This window comes from Aethalodelphis obliquidens, unplaced genomic scaffold (assembly GCF_003676395.1).
Source record: "Aethalodelphis obliquidens isolate GAN/ISIS:26980383/991018 unplaced genomic scaffold, ASM367639v1 scaffold30, whole genome shotgun sequence".
Classification (NCBI taxonomy): domain Eukaryota; kingdom Metazoa; phylum Chordata; class Mammalia; order Artiodactyla; family Delphinidae; genus Aethalodelphis; species Aethalodelphis obliquidens.
In genome coordinates this window covers 15,624,717-15,649,498 of record NW_020837974.1, presented here as the reverse complement: position 1 = coordinate 15,649,498, position 24,782 = coordinate 15,624,717, and the positions used below count along the sequence as shown (strand labels likewise).

The following is a 24,782-nucleotide window of genomic DNA, read 5'->3' as shown; positions in this document are numbered from 1 at the left end:
ACAGAACTTTTTATTTTTATACACCAGCCTTTCACAGGGTATCTGGGTTGGATGGGGTAGGAGGGTCATATAGGGAGACTTTCTCTTTACTGTATACCTTTGTGTACTATTTGGAATTTTTGTTTTACTTTGTGCATAGAATGTCTTTTCAACAAGGGTTTGTGTCAAGATGAAAAAATTAAAATAAAAACCAGCTTTTTATTCGGTAGAGTTGATGTTTCACGGGAGATGTTTTTTTGTTGTTGTTGTTTTTTGCGGTACGTGGGCCTCTCACTGTTGTGGCCTCTCCCGTTGCGGAGCACAGGCTCCGGACGCGTAGGCTCAGCGGCCATGGCTCACGGGCCTAGCCGCTCCGCGGCACGTGGGATCTTCCCGGACTTCCCGGACCGGGTCGCGAGCCCGTGTGCCTTGCATCGGCAGGCGGCCTCTCAACCACTGCGCCACCAGGGAAGGGAAGCCCTCACAGGCCATGTTTTAAAAGCCTACTAGGGACTTTCCTGGTGGTGCAGTGGTTGGGAATCTGCCTGCCAATGCCGGGGACACGGGTTCGAGCCCTGGTCAGGGAAGATTCCACATGCCGTGGAGCATCTAAGCCCGTGCGCCACAACTACTGAACCTGCGCTCTAGAGCCCGCGAGCCACAACTACTGAGCCCACGTGCCACAACTGCTGAAGCCCGAGCCCCAAGAGCCCATGCTCCACAACAAGAGAAGCCGCCGCAATGAGAAGCCTGCGAACCGCAACTAGAGAAAGCCCACGTGCAGCAACGAAGACCCAACACAGCCAAAAATAAATAAATAAATAATTTTATTAAGAAAATAAAAGCCTGCTAATTAGTGATATTAATGAGGGAGGGGCAAAGGGGCACCGTTCGTACCCTGTTGGTGGCACTAGAAATTAGGGTAGCACCTTAGGAGGGCAATATTTAGTAGTGTCTATGGAAATCTTAAATGCACATATTCTTTGACCCAGCAATTCTCTTCCACTTTAAGAATTTACCTTATAGATTTACTTGTACAACTCAGGATATAAACGTACAACGTTGTCCACCACAGCATGGTACAAAATTAGCTAGACATCATGTTATATGCACACAATTAACGGGCAGCTATTTAAAAGTAAGAGATATGGACTTCCCTGGTGGCGCAGTGGGTAAGAATCCGCCTGCCAATGTAGGGGACACGGGTTCGAGCCCTGGTCCGCAAAGACCCCACAGGCCGAGGAACAGCTAGGCCCGTGCACCACGACTACTGAGCCCGCACACCGCAACTACTGAAGCCCACGCGCCTAGAGCCCCTGCTCCGCAGCAAGAGAAGCCACCGCAATGAGAAGCCTGTGCACCATAAAGAAGAGTAGCTCCCGCTCGCTGCAACTCGCGAAAGCCCGTGTGCAGCAACGAACACCCAACACAGCCAAAAATAAAAATAAAATAAATAAATTTATTTTTAAAAAAGTAAGAGATAAGTCTGTATGTATTGATGTGGAAAGATGTTACACATATATTAAGTGTAAAAAGGCAAGATGTAGAACAATATATACAGTATGATATCATTTCTAGGTATAAAAGACATACTCATGGAAAATTTCTGAGGAAATACAAGTAACAACACTGATTACCTCTGGGGAGTGGAATTAAGAAGGTGAAGGAAAGACATACCTTTTGGTTTATACTTCAAAGTACTGGATTTTATGTTTGATGAAGAGCAAACATTTATTACCGCGATTAAAAAAAAAAGATTTTAAGAGTTCAAAACACAATGTCAATTATATCTCAATAAACCTGGGGAGGGGTAAAGTTCATAAATTAAAAAGAAGCAATGTATGCTCATTGCAAAGAAGTTTTTAAAGAAAATAAAGAAGAATATAAAGAAGAAAAGATCAACAGCTTTGCCTTCTCATCCTCAACAAGATGATCACATTTAACAGTTTGGGATATTCTTCTAAAAATTTTTGTCTGCGTTTTTGTTTGCCTATTTAGATTTAGTTATTTTTATGAAATGGAATCATATTACATATGTTGTTAGTCTTTTTTTTTCACATTTTATCATGTTAATAATATATACCTACAGCATTTTGTTTCCAAAACCATAAATAATTGTACTTTTTTCTGACTGTACAAGTGTGATTCACAAACAAAATATCTCTATAACAGTGTTGTTAAATAAGAAATGCAGGTTGTAGAACAATAGGTACAGTGTCCTCTCATTTTTGTTAAAAAAAAGAGAAAAGAAAACGTGTGTGTGAGGTCTGAAAGAACAGTCGAGGAGAATAGTCATTAAACTCTGTTTAGAGTCGTTATGTATGGGAGATTGGATTGAAGTTGTTTGGATTTTTATAGCATGTTGCTTTTATAATGATGATACATGCCTGTGATCAAAATATTTTAAAATTCAGACAAGCTCACAAAAAATTGAAATTATCCCAAATCCTACCACGCAGAGATAACCCCAGTCGACACATTGGTGAGCACACTCACATTTCCTTGTCTGCCTATACAAATATATTCATCCTCTCAATTTATAAGTTGCAATTATACAAAATGCACTACTCTGTACCCTGCTGTTTTCAATATGTTCCATGTCAGTACATCATTCTAATGATTGCACATTATGCCATGTAACAGCTACATTGAAATTTAATCAAGCAATCCCTCACTGTTGAATTCTTTTAACAAAAACTTTTAAATTGTGAAATACGACATACATCAGAAGAATGTATAAAGCGCATGTACTTCTTACGAAGTAATTATAAAGCAAACATTAGTGTTACCTCTATCCTAGACACACTTAAAAATTGTTTTTAAGTTAAAAAAAGAAAACTAAAACAAGCACGTGTGTACCATCTCCTAGAATTAACAAACACACATTTTGTTATTTTTTTGCTTTCATTAAAAAAAATTTTTTTTCACTAACAAGACGACAAAATAGGATTATTTTATTCTATTCACCCTTTTTAAAGAGTTCAGAACTTTATGTTCACTCTTCTGTGAATACTTTAGTGGGCCAAGCCCAACACTGACCTCAGCCCAACAGGTTTTTTTTTAGGGTTTTAATGGTCTTAGCGTTGGCCAGCGGGAGCCCCTTTGTCAAGATTCTTGTCTTTCCAACAAGATTATGTTAATCTTTGAAAATTTCCTTGCTTCCTGGGTCTACAAGATGTTCCAGGCTCATCTTGTACCTTTCAGCCCTAGACACAGACTTGGCCTTTTCTGCAACCAGCCCTAGTTAGAGACCATAATCTGGGTGCTAAGGTGCATTGCTGGGGTGCAGAATTGTTAAATAAAATGCAACCTTACAGGTAAAGGCAAAGTCCTCCTAGTTTTGTGAAATGGTTATGTTATCACTTTTACATTTCCCTGATTATTCATGAGGGTGACCAGCTTTTCAATATATTTATTGGTGATTTGACTTTCCTTGTCTCCCAACTACTTCTTCACATACTTGTCTTTTTTTTTTTTTTTTCTCGCCTTGTGGTTTGTGGGATCTTAGTTCCCCGACCAGGTATTAAACCCAGGCCCTAGCAGTGAAAGCTCCAAGTCCTAACCACAGGATGGCCAGGGAATTCCCTATTATTCTTTTGTTGAAACTTTATGTCATATCCAAATTTTTTTGCCTTTATAAACAATGCTGTGATGGACTTCTTTGTCCATGGATATTTGCTCATTTTTAGGATTGATTCCTTAAATAAATTTCTAAAAGTGTGATTTCTGGGGAAAAATAGTGTTTTTTTATTTTTAAAATAAATTTATTTATCTCTTTACTTTTGTCTGCGTTGGGTCTTCGTTGCTGCACGCGGGCTTTCTCTAGTTGCGGCGAGCGGTGGCTTCTCTTGTTGCAGAGCACAGGCTCTAAGCGCACAGGTTTCAGTAGTTGTGGCACAGGGGCTTAGTTGATCCCCATCATGTGGGATCTTCCCGGACCAGGGCTCGAACCCGTGTCCCCTGCATTGGCAGGCGGATTCTTAACCACTGCACCACCAGGGAATTCCCAAAGAATAGTTTTTAAATTTAATACTTTTATTTTCTTTTTTTAAAAAACAGTCTTTTAAAAAAATCCAAATCGGGACTTCCCTGGTGGCACAGTGGATAAGACTAAGTGCTCCCAATGCAGGGGTCCCGGGTTCCACCCCTGGTCAGGGAACTAGATCCCACATGCATGCTGCAACTAAGAGTTTGCATGCCACAACTAAGGAGCCCACGTGCCACAACTAAAGAGCCCACGAGCCGCAACTAAGGAGGCAGCGAGCCGCAGCTAAGACCTGGTACAACCGAAAAAAAAAAACAAAACACCAAATCAAAATGATTGTGCCCATGTACACTCCCCCTGCAGCATGTGAGTGCCTGTTTTCACACCCTTCCTAGAACCACGCATCATGATTTTAGTTTCCCTCTTTTAGTGCTGGGGATGCTTTTGATTGCTGTGCTAACTTAAGATGTGCTGGAATCAACCCATAAAGTCTCTGTGCTTGGCTGTGTTCTCACAAGTTCCCAGTCCTCCCAGAGAGGAGAGAGGTATTCTAGCAGCTTGCCACCCTCTCCTAGGCTCCTGGGACCTCACCCACTGCACAGCTGACTTCTGGAGGCTCCTCTGGGAGGTCCCCTGGAGGAATTATTTGTTAAATCTGGCAACCCTATCCCTGGGTTCCCATGCTACGTAAACATTTTGGTGTCCATCACCTCTCACCTAGTCTACAGCAGTCGCCTTCTAATCTCACCTCTATAATCCATTCTCAACACTGGCTTCTGCTCAGAGCCCCCCTGCTACACTTATAATTCCATCTAAACTCCTTCAAAACCCTACTAGATCCAAGCCTGACCCCCCTCTCCGGCCTCATCTCCTACTGTTCTCCTGTCCCCTGCAGCCTCCTGAGCCTTCTGGTTGTTTCCTGTCAGGATATGCTGGGCAGCCTCTTCGTACTAACTTACCTTCGCTTAGAATGTTCTTCCCCCAAAGCATTCTCTGTTCAAATGTCAGCACACCAGAGATGCCTTACCAGACCACCTTGTCCAAAAAAGCACCACCCGTGCCCCTCACTCCCTCTCCCCAGCCCCGCTTTATTTTTTCATAACACATATTACCTACCGTTATTTTATACTTTTACTTGCTTATAAATTTATTCTTTGTTTTTCTCCATCAGGAATATCAGCTCAATAAAAACCTGAATGTTGAGTTCTTACTGGTTTGTTTTTCCAATACTATCTTCCTGGTGCCTAGAATAATACTTGGAGCTTCATAGACCTGGATTTGTTAGGCTGTGTTGCACAGCAGTTAAGGGCACACACGTGAGCCAGTCTCTCTGGGTTCGAGTCCCTGCTCTGCTGCTTCCCAGCTCTGTCACTTGGGACTAGTTAGTTAACCATCTTTTTTTTACCATCTGTAAAAACGAGGATGACAATCTACTCAATAAGGTTTTGTGAGAATTAAGTGAATTAATTTCTGTAAAAACACAGGTTGGTGCTTACAGTGTTTGTCACTGTTATAATTTTTGAGTGAATCTCACATATGTGGGTCATAGAGACAATAACCGGGCTTCTCTGGTGGCGCAGTGGTTGAGAGTCCGCCTGCCGATGCAGGGGACGCGGGTTCGTGTCCCGGTCCGGGAGGATCCCACATGCCGCGGAGCGGCTGGGTCCGTGAGCCATGGCCGCTGAGCCTGCGCGTCCGGAGCCTGTGCTCCGCAACGGGAGAGGCCACAACAGTGAGAGGCCCGCGTACCGCAAAAAAACCCCATAGAGTCAACAACCAACCCCTATCCATTGATATTTAGTATGTGCCTGTCACTCTTCCAGACAATGGGTATAGACATGTGCACATAAGTGAACAAGACAAATGTGACCCCTCTCTTGCCATGAGCCTTCAGGAAGTCGAGTAATTATTTCCAGTGTTAAAGTGCTGAGAGGCAAAAAAAAAAAAAAAAGCACAGAATGTAATAGGAGATATAATGTAGTCTGAGAACCAGAGAAGGATTCTGGAGGCAGTGATGTTACTCTGTAAGCTTTGACTGGGTAGAAAGGAAAGAGAACCATGTGTGAGAAAGCCCAGGGTAGAGAAAGAGCCTATAAAGGGACACGAGTGGGAAGACCAGCGTGGCTGGTGTGTGGAGGGCTGGGAGAGATGAGGCTGGAGGATTTGGCAAAGGCCACCAAGCAGGGCTTTGTGGGTCTCAGAAAGGAGTTTCATGGGAACCATGAAAGGATTTGAAGTCGAGTGACTTTATCAGCTTTGAAGTTATAGAGGTTTTCCCTGGCTGCTGTGTGGAGGAGAAACCTTCAAGTCTCTGTTCAACTGCCACCTCACCAGAGACTACCTCGTCTAAAATGGCATCTCCCAGACCCCCCATCTCTGCCCCTCTCCACCTGCTTTACCACGTTATGAGGCCCTGACATTGTCCTACACTCTCTCATGCCTGTTCTCTGTTTACCCCCATTGGAATGGAAACCCTGCCAGAGCTGGGACTTTAGCGGGAGGAGAGACTGGCCACAGGGAGACCACTCAGGAGGCTGGTGAAGACAGCGCAAGCCCTAGGAGGGTTAGGAACAGCTGTCTGGAGGAGGGTTAGGAACAGCTGTCTGGCTGGTAGAGAGCAGAAGGCTAGAGGACTAGACTCCCCTAGAAACTTCATTTGCATATCACTTTACATAAGACTGAGAAAACAGTCATTGTCCATATCAAAGAATGGGGTGGGGAGGCAGTTAGAGATATTGGTAGTGGGGCAGGGGAGGACTAAAGTCCCTGCAGTTCCAACAAGCCAGTTCTTGGTACTGTCACTTGGTATAGGTCATCAAGGGCTAAGAACTGGGTGTGGGACTGGAGGGAAATGGATAGAAATATCCATTGGAGAGAAATATTTCAGATGTAATGGAAAATACTCGGTGGCTTGATGTGAGGTGTGAGGGAAAGGGAAGGTGTTGCCTTCCATTCTGGTTTGAACTGGGTGGATAGTGGTGGACTGCAGAGCGGATTTGTGGTTCAGATCATGAATTCAGTTTAATTAATTAATTCATTCATTTTTGGCCGCACCATGAGGCATGCAGGAGCTTAGCTCCCCAACCAGGGTTCGAACCCGCGCTGCCTGCAGTGGAAGCCTGGAAGTCTTAACTACTGGACCACCAGAGTTAGTTTTAAATGTATGTGTCCAAAGTGCCTGGGATGCCTGCAGGAGGAATCCACGTGTTAGATGGGAAACCAGGTTCCAAGGTGGGAATAACCCTTGCGAGTCCTTGACTTAAGAGGTGGTCATTGGACTGCATGATGAAATCATGACAAATTACTGGAGCCTTAGGGATTAGTGTCTTTTTCTTCTCTTTAGGCAAATTATCAGAAATGCTTATGTGCAAATGCTTTCGGGTTGCAACCTGGCTTTCCCACCTCACCTAGACTGTTTTATAACCCCCAGATACTTCGAGTAACGAAGGGTCCCTGTAAGGGAGGGGTCCTGAAGCTTTGGGGTACCTGCCTCTGCCCTTGAGAACGTGCTGGATGAGAGAAGGCAATTGAGGGAAGTATGCTGAGGACCCCCTACAATTGATGGAGGTGTCCAGGAGAAGTGGCCTGTAAGCAAGACTGAGAAGGAGCGTCCAGGGAGGTAGGAGGTAGGAGGAGACTGGGAAAGGCTAGCTTCACAGAAGGCAAGAGGAACTGCTGTTTAGAGGATCCTTATCACTAGCAATCAACTGTCTGCCAAATCCTGCTAATTCTTCCTCTTCTGTGTCTCTCCCTCCATCTCCACTGCCACCTGCTGGCCAGTAGCCCCCATTACAATTGGGTAACAGCTCTGGCCTCTCTTATCTCCAGCCTTACAGCTATCTTTACAGCCACCCCATTCATTCTGTTAGATTGTCCTTTGGAAAGTGGAGTCTGGACCATGCCAATTCCTGCTCAACAACTTTCAATAGCTCCCTGTAACCTCTGAACGAATCCCTAACTACCTAGCGTGGCATGCTGGGCCTTTGGCAGCCTGGCTCCATGTGACCTATCTGTCTCAATCTGTTCCCTTATAAAGAAAATAAGCTGATCTACTCACTGTCCCCCACAACCCTCAGCTTCACTGAGGCCATGTCATCTTCTTGAAGTGCCTACCCTTCATGCCTAAATTTTTCAAGGTCAGACTCAAACGACAACTTCCCTTGGAAGTCCTCCCCACTGGATCTGACACGACCCTTGACCACCGTGGCATCAAAACGCTCTGCCCTGACTTTTTACCAAGCTCACAGCTCATTCCGTAATGAGACTAAATTCTTGAGAGCAAGGGCTGTGTCATCTTTGCTCTCGTCTCTCCCACTCACGTGTAGGAACAAGAAGTTGCAGATTCAACTGCCTTCAGGAGCCAGGCAGATACGATGTGTGAGGTCGCCCAGTAAAAGACAATTAGAAATGGTGGGGCTTATGGCAAGTAAGAACCTTCATTCTCCTGCCTAAAGTATTAATAATACTCAGAATATCAAAACATTATGTAAAGCACACCTGAAGGCTAAACTTGACCTGAAGATCATGAGTTTGAGACTCTGAAATAGAGGTTTAAAATACACCCCTGCATTTAGCTGGTTCTTTAGAGCTTTCAAAGCAATTTTACATCAGCAACTCTAGCCCCACTTTACAGATGAGGGGAGAGAGGCTCAGAGAGGTGAGGTGAATTGCTCAAGGTCACATAGTAAGGAATTAGTAGTACAAGGCTATGTTCAATCCATTCAGACTCTGGCTTGGCCTTGTCTTCTGAGGATGATGGGAGGAGGGTCTATAAAGATGGACATCATTCACCTTTTTTTAAATTAAGACTTTATTTTATTTATTTATTTATTTATCCCACTTGTGGGATCTTAGTTCCCCGACCAGGGATAGAACCCAGGCCCCTGCAGTAGAAGCACCAAGGCCTAACCACTGGACCGCCAGGGAATTCCCCACGACTTTATTTTTTAGAAGTTTCAGGTTCACAGCGTTGAGGGGAAGGTACAGAGATTTCCTCTATAGCCCCTGCCCCCCCACATGCATAGTATCGCCCCATTTTCAACATCTCCCATGAGAGTGGTACATTTGTTATAATTGACGAACCTACACTGACACGTTATCACCCGAAGTCCATAGTTTACATTATGGTTCACTCCTGGTGTGCATTTTATGGGTTTGGACAAGTGTATAATGACATGTACCCGCCAGTAAGTATCATACAGAGTATTCTTTGCCCTAAAAATCCTCTGTGCTCCTATTCGTCCCATCTCCCCACCCCCAATCCCTGATAACCACTGATCTTTTTACTATCTCCATAGTGTTGCCTTTTCCAGAATGTCATATAGTTGGAATCATACAGTATGCAGTCTTTTTTAATTTTTAAAATTCATTTATTTATTGGCTGCATTGGGTCTTCGTTGCTGAGCGGGCTTTCTCTAGTTGCGGCGAGCGGGGGCTGCTCTTCATTGTGGTGCGCGGGCTTCTCATTGTGGTGGCTTTTCTTGTTGCGGAGCATGGGCTCTAGGTGCGTGCGCTCCAGTAGTTGTGTCGCGCAGGCTCAGTAGTTGTGGCGCGCGGGCTTAGTTGCTCCGTGGCATGTGGGATCTTCCCTGACCAGGGCTCGAACTCGTGTACCCCTGAACTGGCAGGCGGATTCTTAACCACTGCACCACCAGGGAAGTCCCAGTATGCAGTCTTTTCAGATTTATTTTTTTCACTTAGTAATGTGTTTAAGATTCCACCATGTCTTTTCATAGCTTGATAGCTCACTTCTTTTTAGCGTTGAATAATAAATAGCCCATTGTCTGAATGTACCACAGCTTATTTAACCATTCACCCATTGAAGGACATTTTGGTTGCTTCTAAGTTCTGGCAGTTCTACATAAAACTGCTGTAGACATCCATGTGCAGGTTTTGTGTGGACATAAATTTTCAACTCCTTTGGGTGTTTAAAGGGAGTGATTACCGGTTTGTATGGTAAGAGTGTATTTACTTTTGTAAAAAAAATACTAAGTTGTCTTCCACAGTGGCTGTACCATTTTGCATTCCCACCAGCAATGCATGAGAGTTCCCACTGCTCCACGTTCTCATCAGCATTTGATGTTGTCAGTGTTCTGGATTTGGAGCATTCTAATAGATGTGTAGTGGTATGTCATTTTTATTTTAATTTGCCTTTCCCTGATGACATATGATGTGGAGCATCTTTTCATATGCTTATTTGCTGTCTGTGTATCTTTTTTGGTGAGATGTCTGTTAAGGTCTTTGATCCATTTTTTTTTAAACGGGTTGTTTTCTTATTTTTGAGTTTTAAGAGTTCTTTGTATATTTTGGATAACAGTCCTTTATCAGATGGGTCTTCTGCAAATATTTCCCCTCTGTCTGTGACTTATCTTCTCATTCCCTTGACATTGTCTTTCACAGAGCAGTTTTTCATTTCAGTGAAATCCGGTTTATCAATTATTTATTTCATGGATCATACCTTTGTTGTTGCATCTAAAAAGTCATCATTGGACTTCCCTGGTGGCACAGTGGTTAAGAACCCGCCTGCCAATGCAGGGGACACACAGTTCGAGCCCTGGTCCAGGAAGATCCCACATGCCATAGAGCAACTAAGCCCGTGCGCCACAACTACTGAGCCTGCGCTCTAGAAGCCTGCAAACCACACCTACTGAGTCCACGTGCCACAACTACTAAAGCCCACGCACCTGGAGCCAGTGCTCCACAACAAGAGAAGCCACCGCAAGGAGAAGCCCGCGAACCGCAACGAAGAGTAGCCCCTGCTCACTGCAACTAGAGAAAGCCTGCACACAGCAACGAACACAGCCAACACAGCCAAAAATAAAAAAATTATTTTTTATAAAAAGCCCGAGCACCGCAACGAAGAGTAGCCCCCACTCGCCACAACTAGAGAAAGCGTGTGCACAGCAACGAAGACCCAACGCAGCCAAAAAAAAAAAAAAAAGTCATCATCGCCACATACAAGGTCATCTAGATTTTCTCCTGTGTTATCTTCTAGGAATTTTATAGTTTTGTGCTTTACATTTAAGTGTGTGATCCATTTTGAGTTAATTTTTGTGAAGGGTATAAGATCTGTGTCTAGATTAAATTTTTGCATGTGGATGTCCAGTCGTTCCAGTGCCATTTGTTGGAAAGACTACCTTTGTTCTATTGTATCGCCTTTGCTCCTTTGTCAAAGATCAGTAGACTATATTTATGTGGGTCTATTTCTGGGCTCTCTTTTCTGTTCCATTGATCTGTCTATTCTTTTGCCAATACCACACTGTCTTGATTACTGCAGCTTTATAGTAAGGCTTGAAGTCTGGTAGTGTCAGTCTTGCAACTTGGTTCTCCTTCAATACTGTTTTGGCTGTTCTGATCTTTTGCCTCTCCATACAAATTTTAGAATCAGCTTGTTGATATCCACAAAGTAACTTGCTGGGATTTTGATTGGATTGCGTTGAATCTATAGATCAAGTTGGGAAGAACTGGCATCTTGACAATATTGAGTCTTCATTATTCACTTTTCATTCAACCAAAATTTCATTTGCCTAATGGAACAATCTCTTCTTCACAGGGTTGTTTGAAATGGTTTTCATATATTAATTATCTAGAGATACTGTGAATGCTGTGACAAGGTACCTGCTCTCAAGGAGTTTATCTTTTAGTGGGAAGGGGGCAGACAATAAACAAACATACAAATAAATTAATAACTTCAGGTAAGGGTTGTGAAAAAGGCATGTGATAAAGAGTGACAGGCAGTGAAAGGGCTATTTAATGTCAGGGAACTTCTCTGAGGAGGCAACATTTGAACTAAGACCTTCATGAAAAGGAAGAGTTGGCCATGAGAAAAATTTTTATTATTATTATTTTGGGGGATCTGAGTTCCCCGACCAGGGACTGAACCCAGGCCCACGCAGTGAAAGCGTTGAGTTTTAACCACTGGATCGCCAGGGAATTCCAAGAAAAATTTTTAGATGGAGGGAACAATGGAGATGAAGGCTCTGGAAGCAGAAATGAATTGGATGGATGGTTTGGAGAAGGGCATGGTGGCTATAGTATAGTGAACAAGGGGTAAATGAGGTTAAAAAAAATAGACAGGGATCACATCCTGTAGGGTTATTTTATTGAAAAAAATAAGTATAAAATACATGTTGTGAGATACATAAAGTGTACAAATTTTACGTGCACATTTCAGTGAATGTTTACATCTGTATACACCCCTGGATGTGACCTCATCCAGATCAAGATATAGGACAGGAGTCAGCAAACTTTTTATTGTAAGATGCCAGATAGAAAATAGTTTAGGCTTTGTGGGCTATGGTCTCTGCTGCAACTACTCAGCTCTGCTACTATAGCAGGAAAGCAGCCACAGTTGCTATGTAACGAAGAGGCATGGTCAGATTCCCATAAACCTTTAGTTGCGGGCACTGAAATTTGAATAACTTGTAATTTTAACATATCACAAAATATTTTTTCTTCTTTTGATTTTTTCCTCAACCATTTGAAAATGTAAAAACCATTCTTAGCTTGCCAGCTGTACAGAAACAGGTGGTGAGCAAGACTTGCCCTTTGGGCCATAGTTTACCAACCTGATACATTTCTAGTATCCCCCTTGTGCATCTTTCCAGTTAAAACCTTTCTCTCCCAATGGTTATTGTTCTGATTTTTATCACCATCAATTAATTTTGTCTGCTCTTGAACTTTATATAATTGGAATCATATGTATTTACTCTCGTGTCTGGCTTCTTCAGCTCAACATAATGTCTGTCCTATGGGAATTTTAAACCATGATACATCATTTTCATTTAAGAGAACTAAGATGATCTTAAGTGTGAGAGCATGATGATCTGATTTATATGAAAAGGTCACTCTGGTTGCTGTGTGGAGAACGGAGTAAAGAGAAACAGGAGTGGAAGTGGGAGGCCCAGTCAGGAGTAATCCAAGCCAAGAGATGATGGTGGCTGGACCAGGGTTATAGTCAATGAAAATGGAAGACAGACTTTAGACTTACCTTGAGTTTGAGCTCACATATCCAATACGTTATTTCTGTGTTTCATAAGGTGTGATAATACTAGTAAATTTCCTGAATAATCTTTCTGAGACTGGCATAGTGAATTGTCAGGTATAAACCATGTCTTTACCCTCAAGGGGTTAACAACAGTTTTGGGCGTGGGGTGGACAGACCATGAATCCAGATACAATGCAATCAGTTCTTTATGGAGCCCAGGAGGCTATGGGAGCCAGAAGGGTAGTCAAGAGAGATCATCTGGGGGTTGTGGCCCTTGAGCTAAATTCTGAAGGAAAAATATTGAAAAAGGGTAAAAAAGTATATGGGAAGGCCAAGAAATGTGAGCTCTCTTGGGAGTTCAGTGCGGTTCTATGGAGTCTCAGAAATATGTAAGCTTGGCCTGGAAAGATTTTGAACTGGGCCTAAATGGATGGGCACTTACCCACTTTTTCAATCAAACAATCCATCCTTGATACTTCTGTGTGCCCTGAGGCTCCAGCATAGGACAGAGGTAGCAAACTGACAGCCTGTGGCTGAATCTGATGTATTTTGCCCCTCTTTGCTTTATTTACACTACCTTCCTGGTCCTCCTAGGTTTTTGAGTTTTCAACCCCTGGTTTTTGCTGTAACAAAAACAGTACTTCAAATCAACGACACGGAGAGAGAATCAGCTCTTTGAGTAGAATGGGGAAGAGCTCAACTGAGTGGATGAAGAGGAGCTGAATGAGAGCTTTATCTGGGATTCTGTACCTGGCTCCTAGGGTGGGCTTTAGGTGGTAAATTTTGTGTTTGTATCCTTGTGACTTTGACTGCTTTGTTATGAATCTTCGTTCTGGACTCTGTCACTAGTTAATCTATGAGCCTCAAATCATTTGTAAAATGGAGCACTGCTGGGATTAAAAGAGATAATCAAGTGCACAAAGTGGCCTCAATAGAAGGTATCTGTTATTATTATTTTATTTCGGGGTGAGGGTATCATATTCCCAAAGGGGTTCTTAACCTAAAAAGTTGGCTAACAGATGGCATAAGTGCTTAGGAGTTACTGGGAATACCATCCTTGTGTAAAACGAAGCAGCTCTACATAAGTGGACTGTCGTGGGAATCCAGAGGCCCAGGTTCCACTACTAACTTGTTGAAAGTACCTGAGAAATTGCTTCAGCTTTCTGGGTGATCTATTAAAAAAAAGTGGGGTGTATCGATCCGAGTTGGCAGCCGCAAAGCAGCCCCAGCGGCAGGTTCCGTGGTGGAGGGTAAAAGCTTTCCGCCGCGGACCAAGCGGCGAGCCTCCGGGAGGACTACATCTCCCAGCCTGCCTTGCGCTTCGGACAGCGCCCTACGCTAGCACGCGAACCTCTCCGCTCCCCGAACCTCCTGTTACTGTCTCTCGCGAGAGGACGGGCCGCGCCGGCGGTAGCGATAGTGAGCTGTGGTGGTGGCGGTGGTGTTGGTGGTGGCGGCCGAGACGGCGGCGGCCATTTTGGTGAGGCCTCGGAAGCGGCGGTGGCGGTTCGCTGCGAGTAGCGTCTCCCATTTTTCCCACCCACCGCCCGCATCTCTGTGCCGCGAGAGGAAGCAGTGGAAGCAAGGCGGTGACAGTAACCGTGGGCCCCAGGGGAATTTAAAGGCCGCGAAGGCGGCGGCCAAGAGGGGGCCCTCCCCCCTCCTCTGCGGGAGGGGGGGTGGTGCGCACGCCCCCGAGGACGCAGGTAAGGAGAGGGAGACAAGATGGCGGACGCCCCACAGCTCCCCCTCCCCTTACGGGTGACTGCGCGCGCATCTTTCCGCCACCGCCTCCCCTCCCACCTTCCCGGGGTGCTGCGCGCGCACCTTCGGCCGGGGCCCCGGGGCCGGTGCGCGAGGCTGTCGGCGCGCGCCTATAGCGACAGGCTGAGGGGGGCCAGGCCGGCCGGTTCTGGGCCCGGGCGCGTCTCCTCTCTCCTCCTGCCCGTCTGCGCACGCGTGCCTGAGGGAGCGAGCGAGCCCTGAGAGGACGGACCCAGGTGCGCTCCTGCCCGCCCACCAACCCCAGTCCCCCCTAAGGGGCGCGCGGGAAGAGGAAGGGGGGCGTGGGACGAGTAGTCGGGGCCCGCGCCCACCATATCCAGTCAGGAGCCAGGACCTGGCGGCACGAACCCTCCCCTTATCTCAGCCTTTCGCGGTCTGGTGGTGGGGGCTCCCTGACGGGCAGGGATGAGAGGCTTCCTAGTCCTGCGACCCTTGGGTGCGTGGGCTTGGGTTCTGGCGGGAGCCCCCGGGCGGTGCGCGCAGCCGGCTCTCTCCGCCTCCAGGCGCGCACGCGCGGGCCCCTCCCCCAGTCGCGCACGTTGGGTGGGGTGGGAGTCTAGGAGGGGCGGGGCTATCTTAGGGCTAGTGGCAAGTTGGGGCAGAGGTCAGGGGTCACGCTGGGTCAGGCTGTGGGGACGGGTTGGGAGACGGTAATAAAGCCGGGGGTCGAGAGTTCAAGCTTCTTGAATTCTGGTTAGCTCGATTCCAGTGACTCTGTTGTGGAAGGTGGAGTGAATCGAAGGCTGCACTGTGGTTAAAGAATTTCCTTAAACACCGGAGAAACACTTCCGGGCCTTGTGTGGGTTTACCCTGCCTATTTCCGGGGTATGGTTCTTTGCTGCTCGGGCTTCCTTACCTTTGCTCCTCTAAGGTCTCCTGCTCTAGTTCTGCTGTTTGGGGAAGTGTCATATGGCGCAGGTATAGGAGTCGCAGGGCCTGCCCTGAGGAAGGGTGGATCCTCCTACGTTTAGCCCTCACTGGAAAGGAGAGCCGGCTGCCAGGCAGCCAGCACCTTTTGAGCTTCTGGATGTGACAGCTTTTTTGGCTTTGTTAATTTGTCCTCCATTCAGAAGTTGGAGCCTTTTACCCTTAAGCTTTTTAAACTTGTTTGGGGGGCTTCACTTCCCTGCTTCTCCTCCCCAGCCAGAATCTCATGTTACTAGGGAATTCTGTTTTCACAAAACGTGGTTTGTTTTCATTTTTCTGAAATGTGATTTTTTTTTACTACTGTAGTTCTCTTCCGCCTTTAAACTGATTTGGGTATATTTAAAAGCCTCAAAAGTTGGTGTAAAGAAGGCTTTGATGGGTGTTGGTAAATGTGGATTAGTTCCTCACTGCCGTTTTCCTCCCTTTTTGTTTCAGGCGTGATTCCCCTCAGTACGGCGGCACCGTGGAAGTACAGACTTTCACAGGGGGTGTGGTCTCAGCTCACACAGGTGAGGGCTCATATACCATTTCATGTGCTGATGTTAATGGGAAAGATGTTTGAGATAATGATTGTGGTGCAATAACAGATCTGGGACTATGGAGAGAGAAAGATCTGATCACCCTGACTCTACCAAGGAGAGTAGCACGTTCTCTTGGTTTTGGCATCAGACTGTCTAGGTTTGTCCTCCTCCTCCTACTTCCTTACTGTGACCTTATGCAAGTCTTCTGGTCTCTTTGTATTCTGATTTCCTAATTTATAAAACAGAGGAAATATTAGAATGTAAGCTAAGTTTATGTCAGCGGTCTTTTCTGCGTAGCTCTGTTTTTGGTATGTAGAAGGAGCTAAGTAAGCATTTATCGTAGCATGAAATGTATCTGGTTTATAAGGTAGATGTGAGGATTATAGAATACATCAAGTAAGTACTCAGTAAAGTATTTGACACATAGTAGATGCTCAAGAAACGTAAGCTATAATCACTGTGTTTGATTATCTTTATTTGTTAGTGTTATCCCTGTTTTTTAAGAAGATTCTTTAATCTTTCTAAATCCCATTTCTACTCTTTTTTACCCTACTTTAGGTGCTCCAGAGGCCGGTGAACCTGAGTGGAGGCTGGGACGCCCTAGTGGGCCCCGGGCCCTGGAAGGCGGGTCCCGGTGGCCGGTGGCCCAGAATGAGGCCAGCTCCCAGCATGCCCTGCAGCCGGACGCCAGCCCCTCGGCCAGCAGCAGTGGTGACAACGACCCAGTCGTTCTTCAGGCATCCAAAGAGGAGCCTGGGAGTGGGACCATGCAGAGCAGCCCCTCCCCTGCTCACCCTCAGCTCCCAATCTTGCAAACACAGGTTTGAAAGTGGGGAGGATTCCTTCTCTGCTTCTGCTTTGTGGGCTGCTGGCTTTGAGGCAGAAGAAATGTGGCAGGTCTTAGCCGGGTTTCCATGATCCTAGCTACCTAGCTACTGAGTTTGGAGAATCTTTGATGCTCAGGTGGGCTGTCAAGCCTGTTGGATACTCATATTCTACTTGACATTAATATAACGTTGATCTCTAAGAGCATGGAAATTCCTCGTTACCTGAAAAAAGTTGAATTAAGCCAGGTTGGAAATGGGGTTTGTGACAAAATGCTTTTAAGACTGCGTACTTTGAGAATAGCTCGGTTTCTTTTGGAACTGGAATGAGGTAAGCCTTATGGATGGTGTGTAGTATTCATTCTTTTCTCATACTGAGGGAGTGCTGGAGGTAGAAGAAAATCATGACTTTTAAAAAACTGGACAGACCTAGGTTTCCCGTACAGTAGGCTTTTGATGGTTATGGGTTTGATATTATTTTCCTGAGCAGCTGAGAAATTATGCGACATAATGTTTTTCTTCATTTAGTTGAGGTAGGAATTTGAGTGGCCCACTATGAGGCTTGTGTGCCAGAGTGAATTTCATGAGTTCCCTCACTATGCACATTTAAGTAGGACTTTGTTCTATACTCATTATTGCTTATGCGGTACCTTGTAATAGGTGGATATTTGAGAACAGTGGCTAATCCTCCCTTTCCCCATCTACCTCTCCAGTAAAGGAAACTACCGAGGCTGGTGATGAACATAAAGAGGTTTAGGTGATCTTGGATTTTTTGATGCTTTTTGAATTTGGTGGTAGCTCAGATTTATTCGCATGGGTGAATCTGTCATACTTGCTGTGAAAAGGAGGGAAAAACAGGGAGTTGTTTATGTGAGTGAAATCATTGAGGTTCTGAAAAGATCATTAAAATTTGAGGTCATGTGCTATAGTAGTAGTCTTGAATTTGGGAATCATGTAAATGTCAGGCTCTAATTCCTCTTGCATGCCAAGTGTTTACTGGAAACTTGGCTTTGCCGTCTTGAGTACCTTATTAAAACTGTATCCCAAATGTTGTGTTTATAAAAATGAGGTTGATACCTTACTCCAGAGCTTTTTCTTGTGGAGATAGAATGAAGGAATGTACTTAAAACCCATGGTAGAGTGCTGCTAAGCATTCATCTTATCTGTCATTTCTCCCTTTTCTAGATGGTGTCGGACGGCATGACAGGCAGCAATCCTGTGTCCCCTGCCTCATCCAGTTCCCCAGCCTCTAGTGGGGCAGGTGGCATCTCCCCCCAGCATATAGCTCAAGATTCCTCTTTGGATGGACCTCCAGGGCCCCCAGATGGTGCCACAGTGCCCCTGGAGGGGCTCAGCTTACCCCAGGCTGCTGACCTGGCTAACAAGGGCCCAAAGTGGGAGAAGAGCCATGCTGAGATTGCAGAGCAGGCCAAGCATGTATGTATTGGGAAGGCCCATGAGGCTTCTTGGGAGTCTTCCTCCCTGAACTCCTATGTCCCATGGGTATTTTACATTTCTTTCCTTATCTTTGATTTACAGTACAGTCTCTGCTTTGATCTTGAACAAGTTTCTTGAACTCTGAGCCTCATTTTCTTTTTTTTAAAATAGGGATGGTGTAGTAGTGAATAGGCTGATAAAAGGTTTAAGTTAAAGGAGAAAATAGACACAAAAGTGCTTTGTAAGCTATGAGCCTCCTAAGATTTATTGGTTTCTACTTCACGTTTTTCTCCTGTAGTCTCTGTTAAACTTACCAGAGGTAAATGTTGTCTCTGGGCCAGCAACATCAGCATTACCTGGGAACTTATTAGAAATGCAAATTCTTCGTACCCTTCTTCTACCTACCCATTTAAAACTCTAGGCGTGGGGTCCAGCACTGTCTTAAAAAGCACTACAGATGATTCTGATGCATGCTCAAACTTGAGAGCCATTGGTCTAATATCCATGTCTTTCTTGGTGTTTCCTTGGTAACCATCAGGCCATTTAGTTCCTTGTCTCATCTGTGGCTGTTAGTTCCTTTGATTTAGTTTTTGTCAGGAGAGGACAAAAATAATGAGGGCAGTTGTCCTGAGTTTATAAGTCACCTCTGTTAAATAAAAATTTCAAGTGCTTTCATTTTTCTTTTTATGATATAACGAATGTAGAAACATTGTTATCTTTTTGTAATACTAACCACTGTTAATCTTTTTGTGTATAACTGTTCAGTATTTTCCACAAAAAAGTACATTTTTATAAAAATAATATTTTTTAAAAACTAACTGGATTATGTAAATTGGATTTTATAGCATATTTTTAAGTACGAACACATACTCTTGTGTAAGTAGAATTCTGCGGCAGTGAAGGTCCCTTCAGTGTATCTAGAGTCAGTAAGGAAGCATGCTTTCCTTGTTCTCTGGGAAGCTTCCTTTGGATATGTTTTCCTAAGTTGTGCCTATATTCATAAGGTATGGAGTGTGAAAAAATGGAAAAAGCATGAAATCTGGTGTGTGGAGTCAGACGTATTTTTAATTCCCAGTACTTATCAGCTCCTATCTTTGTAATCTCAAGTAAATCACTCAATCTCCCTGATCTTCTTTTTGCTCACCTGAAGAGCGTATAATATCAACTCATAGGATTGGTATGTGGACTCAAGACAAGCATATAACACTCAGTCCAGTCAGTGCCTGTATGTAGTCAGAGGTCAGGGATTCAGCCATGGTCATGAGGTGAAGTATATGTCAAGTAACTTGATTGACCTAGCTCTTCCTCATTAGGAGGCTGAGATTGAGACTCGGATTGCTGAGCTGCGGAAGGAGGGTTTCTGGTCACTGAAGAGACTGCCTAAAGTGCCCGAGCCTCCCCGCCCCAAGGGCCACTGGGACTATCTGTGTGAGGAGATGCAGTGGCTCTCTGCCGACTTTGCTCAGGAGCGCCGTTGGAAACGGGGTGTGGCCCGTAAGGTATGTCCTCAACTGGACCTACTACTTTCCATTTTGTTTTCAGGTTTGCTTTTTCTTGATGGGTAGGTTGGTTGGAAGGGAACCAAACATAATGGTGTACAGTGCTTGTAAATGCTTCTAGTCTCGAGAGGCAAGCTCTGACTTCCCAGGTTTCTTGGCTTTGACTTTTCTCTTTACCCTTGACTTGGGGATGGGCCAAGCGTCTGGCCTTGGAGTGTTTTCACCTCATCCCCACAGGTGGTGCGAATGGTGATCCGGCACCACGAGGAGCAGCGGCAGAAAGAGGAACGGGCCCGGAGGGAGGAGCAGGCCAAGCTGCGCCGAATCGCCTCCACCATGGCCAAGGATGTTAGGCAGTTTTGGAGCAATGTGGAGAAGGTAGGCAGCAGAGACTGGGAAAGGGAAATGCCTTGGGGTTGACTGGTGGGTAGCATGGTAGCAGGAATGATCAAAAGTTCTCCTGAGGAGAGTGGATAATTATTTCATGCAACTCTGATGACGTTTCTGTTGTGTGCTGGACCTTTCAAGCATTGAGTTCTACGAGGAAGAGAGAAGTACAATGGAAAAATAATGGGTCCTGCATTTGGGGATTGCTAATAGGACTTCTTGACTCCCCTTGGCCATCTGTCCTTTGCAGCCCGTTCAGCGTGCTTTTTTCAAGTGTGTGCCATTTACCTGCTTAAATACCATCAAAGTTCTCGTTAACTGAATTGTTCTCATTTATTAAGTTGTAATTGTTTCTTTTTTTTTAATGTCATTTTGTTTATTTTCTTTTATCTTTTTGGGCTGTGTCAGGGTCTTCGTTGTGGTGCACAGGCTTCTCTCTAGTTGCGGTGTGTGAGCTTCTCTCTAGTTGTGATGTGTGGGTTTTCTCTCTAGTTGTGGCGCCCAGGCTCCAGGGCACATGGGCTCTGTAGTTTGCAGCACGTGGGCTCTGTCATTGAGGCGTGCGAGCTCAGTAGTCATGGTGCGTGGACTTAGTTGAACCACGGCATGTGGGATCTTAGTTCCCCAACCAGGGATCGAACCCATGTCCCCTGCATTGTAAGGGGGATTCTTTACCACTGGACCACCAGGGAAGTTCCTGTAATTATTTCTTAAGTATTACCTGGCTTCTGTCTATATTTTCATTCTTGTATTCTGCCAGTTCCTTTTCTTTTCTTTTCTTTTCTTTTTTTTTTTTTTTTTTTTTTTGCGGTACGCGGGCCTCTCACTGTTCTGGCCTCTCCCGTTGCGGAGCACAGGCTCCGGATGCGCAGGCTCAGTGGCCATGGCTCACGGGTCCAGCCGCTCTGCAGCATGAGGGATCTTCCCGGACCGGGACACGAACCCGTGTCCCCTGCATCGGCAGGCGGACTCTCAACCACTGCGCCACCAGGGAAGCCCCCTTTTCTTCTTTCCACTTCAAACGTTCTCTTGTATGTCCGTGGCCATTTACACATGCTTTTTCTGCTGCAGGGGATGCCTTTTTCCTCATCTTCACTTAGGGAACACCTACTTAATCTTTAAGATTCAGCTCCAGATACATTTGTAAGTCTTTCCCCACTGCCAGAGACTAAGCTGGCTCTTCTCTATCCTGTGCTTCCTTTCTGCTTTCCTCAGAAGCACCCTTAAGGTCATTTAGCTCTTCCCTCCTGAAAAGCCAGCCCAGGGCCTAGCATAGTGGAGGCTTCCCTAAATGTTGAGTAAGAATACATGAGTAAAAGATTATCTCGGTGATCCCTCCATTTCATGCTTGTGTCAGGTGGTGCAATTCAAACAACAGTCCCGGCTTGAGGAAAAGCGGAAAAAAGCCCTGGACCTGCACCTGGACTTCATCGTGGGGCAAACTGAAAAGTACTCAGACCTTCTGTCTCAGAGCCTCAACCAGCCACTAACCTCCAGCAAAGCTGGTTCCTCCCCTTGCCTTGGCTCTTCCTCAGCTGCCTCTAGTCCTCCACCCCCAGTTTCCCGGATGGATGATGAAGGTGTGTGTCCTCTTTAGCTCTGTTACTCTTCCTCATGTACCCTTTCCAGAGCTGAAAACCCACCCTGTGGCTTGCAGGGCCCCGTGGACTTTGTGACCTTGTTCTCCTGCTATAGATGGGGACTTCCAACCCCAAGAGGAGGAGGAAGAGGATGATGAGGAGACGATTGAGGTTGAAGAACAACAGGAAGGCAATGATGCAGAGACCCAGAGGCATGAGATTGAGCTACTTCGACGTGAGGGAGAACTGCCACTGGAAGAGCTGCTCCGTTCCCTCCCCCCTCAGCTGCTAGGAGGGCCTTCCAGCCCCTCAAGAACCCCCTCATCTCATGATAGTGACACCCGAGATGGGCCTGAAGAAGGTGGTGAAGAAGAGTCCTCTCAGGTGTTGAAGGTATGGGCAGAAGGGGATAGAAGGTGGGTTCAGAGTGGGAGCAGAGGGAGAGCCTTAAGGACTGAGTTCTTCCAGTCTATGAGGTTGGTTGTGGTTTTTAGGAGTCCTCCGTGGTGTGAGCATTTGGGCTCTCATTTGAGGTTGGATAGGAAAGAACCTGGGTTTGGGGCAAGTTACAGTGTGAGATGGCCAGGTTTCTGATGTGTGGAAGAGTGTACTGTACTCTTAGAATTGCTGTGTGAGCTTGGAAAAAAACTTACTTTGGTCCTTGCCGTTTCTGTGAAATGGCCCTAATACTCACTTGCTGGTTTGTAGGTTTGGAGCTGAGATGGTAACCTTGAAGTCTCTTCTGGACCTAAGCTTTTTGTTTTTCCATGTGTCCGAGTGCATGGGGTTGGTGTTGGGGGCCTGTGTTTCTCTTCTGGCACTTTCACAGGTCCTCCCCCGGGCAGTGGGGCCAGGATTTGGTAGCTGGTACTGAAATTGAAAACCCTTGATTGTATCCTTGCCCTGGGACGGTGTCAGTGGCAACTGTCACTCAGTGGGACAGAGAGACTATTCTGTGACATCTTACTCAACGTTGTGTCTTTCTCTTGCTGCTCTAATCATAGGCCTTCTCCTTTTTCATCCTCTGCCAAACAGGTAAAGCCCCCACCCTCCTCTGTCACACAGCGCAACAAACAGCCTTGGCATCCAGATGAGGATGATGAAGAGTTTGCTGCCAATGAAGATGAAGGTCAGGCCTGTTCTCAGTCCTGTTGCCTCTTACCCCTTAAATTGTCTGGACCTAATATTTCAGACTTTCTCACCTCTTCCACTTGGACTGTGTTCTGAGCCTCTGACCCCGTTGATCTTGGTTCATTCTCTTTCCTAGCGGAGGATGAAGAGGATACCATAGCAGCTGAGGAGCAGTTGGAAGGGGAGGTGGATCATGCCATGGAGCTGAGCGAGTTGGCTCGAGAAGGTGACACCAGACATTTTACTGAGTACCCACTTGGTGTCTCTGTGCAGAATGCCAGAGATAAAGAAATGAATAAGACACTCTTATCCCTTCTGGAGATACTCTAGATCTAATGACAGAGACAGATTTATAGATGGTTATAAGTAGAAAATTATGATTGGTTATGATGGAAGTTTGAACAAAGTGATGTGAGAGCTGAGTGGAGGGAAGAACTATTGGAAGAGGATAGTGGCCATGTTTGATCTGAACCTTAAAGGGGAGGTTCCTCAGATTGATGCCGTCCTTCCCAGTGGAAGGCAGGACCATCCACAGTTCTAGCCCACGTTACGGGGCTTGGCTGAAAATAGCTGCTGCTGAAAGTAAACTCTTTTGCCTCCCTTCAGACATGGGCCTAGCAGTGTCTGTAGAAGCTGAGGTAAAATGAACTGGCACCACTCAGACCTCCCCTTCTTCCCCGTGAAGCATGTGAAGGCTTATCCTTCACTTCTCTTCCAGGTGAGCTGTCTGTGGAGGAGCTACTGCAGCAGTACGCAGGAGCCTATGCCTCTGATGCCTCTGCCCCAGGTTCTGGGAGTAGTGAAGAGGAAGATGAAGATGAAGTTGAGGCTAACAGCTCTGACTGTGAACCAGAGGGGGCCACAGAAGCTGAAGAGGCTACTCAAGAGGATAGTAGCAGTCAGTCAGGTGAATGTGTGGTCATGAGGCAAGAGCTGGGGAGGGCAAGACTGGAGGAGTAGGTATGGTGAACACTAAGCCTTGATCTTGTGCTTTAGACTCTGCTGAGGAACAGAGTGAGGATGAGGAAGATGAGCACTCAGAAGAGGAAGAAACAAGCGGGAGTTCGGAATCGGAGGAATCTGAGTCTGAGGAATCTGAGGAGTCCCAGTCACAGAGCCAAGCAGATGAGGAAGAGGAGGAAGATGATGACTTTGGGGTGGAGTACTTGCTTGCCAGGGACGAAGAGCAGAGTGAGGCAGATGGAGGCAGTGGACCTCCCACCCCAGGGCCCACCACCACTCTAGGCCCTAAGAAAGAAATTACTGACATCGCTGCAGCAGCTGAAAGTCTCCAGCCCAAGGGTTATACCTTGGCCACTACCCAGGTATTTCCAGGCCCAAGCTTCTGCTTTCTCATATCTTTTTTTTTTTTTTTTAATTTATTTATTTATTTATTTTTGGCTGCCTAGGGTCTTCGTTGCTGCGTGCGGGCTTTCTCTTGTTGCGGCGAGTGGGGGCTACTCTTCGTTGTGGTGTGCGGGCTTCTCATTGCAGTGGCTTCTCTCGTTGTGGAGCATGGGCTCTAGGCATGCGGGCTTCAGTGGTTGTGGCACTTGGGCTCAGTAGTTGTGGCTGGCGGGCTCTAGAGAGCAGGCTCAGTAGTTGTGGCACACTGGCTTCGTTGCTCCATGGCATGTGGGATCTTCCCGGACCAGGGCTCGAACCCGTGTCCCCTGCATTGGCAGGTGGATTCTTAACCACTGCGCCACCAGGGAAGCCCCTGCTTTCTCATATCTTGAGT

At 45.9% G+C, this 24,782-nt stretch overlaps 2 protein-coding genes and 1 non-coding gene across 8 annotated transcripts in view; 2 read left to right on the top strand and 1 right to left on the bottom strand.

Annotated features, from left to right (window-relative positions):
- Nucleotides 1–12,048: 12,048 nt before the first annotated feature.
- On the bottom strand, nt 12,049–14,538 carry LOC113630668 (uncharacterized). Its single transcript, XM_027126376.1, is given in 4 exon segments — nt 12,049–13,997; nt 13,999–14,122; nt 14,329–14,378; nt 14,381–14,538. Coding segments are annotated over 4 exon segments (369 nt in total). The 5' UTR covers nt 14,504–14,538; the 3' UTR covers nt 12,049–13,925.
- Nucleotides 14,376–24,782, top strand: part of SRCAP (Snf2 related CREBBP activator protein) — a 32,463-nt gene continuing 22,056 nt past the window's right edge. Inside the window, exons 1-12 of one of the 6 annotated variants that reach the window (XM_027126338.1) lie at nt 14,376–14,430; nt 16,098–16,171; nt 16,742–17,004; nt 18,193–18,444; nt 19,758–19,943; nt 20,181–20,321; nt 21,688–21,910; nt 22,026–22,303; nt 22,946–23,039; nt 23,178–23,267; nt 23,727–23,948; nt 24,038–24,366. In XM_027126338.1, the coding sequence (XP_026982139.1) occupies nt 16,951–17,004; nt 18,193–18,444; nt 19,758–19,943; nt 20,181–20,321; nt 21,688–21,910; nt 22,026–22,303; nt 22,946–23,039; nt 23,178–23,267; nt 23,727–23,948; nt 24,038–24,366 (1,869 nt within the window). In that variant the 5' untranslated portion in view covers nt 14,376–14,430; nt 16,098–16,171; nt 16,742–16,950. The other 5 variants (XM_027126332.1, XM_027126335.1, XM_027126336.1 and 2 more) reach the window with 5 other exon arrangements.
- Nucleotides 22,725–22,855, top strand: LOC113630827 (small nucleolar RNA SNORA30/SNORA37 family). Its single transcript, XR_003437108.1, has one exon. It is a non-coding gene; the product is annotated as a small nucleolar RNA SNORA30/SNORA37 family (small nucleolar RNA).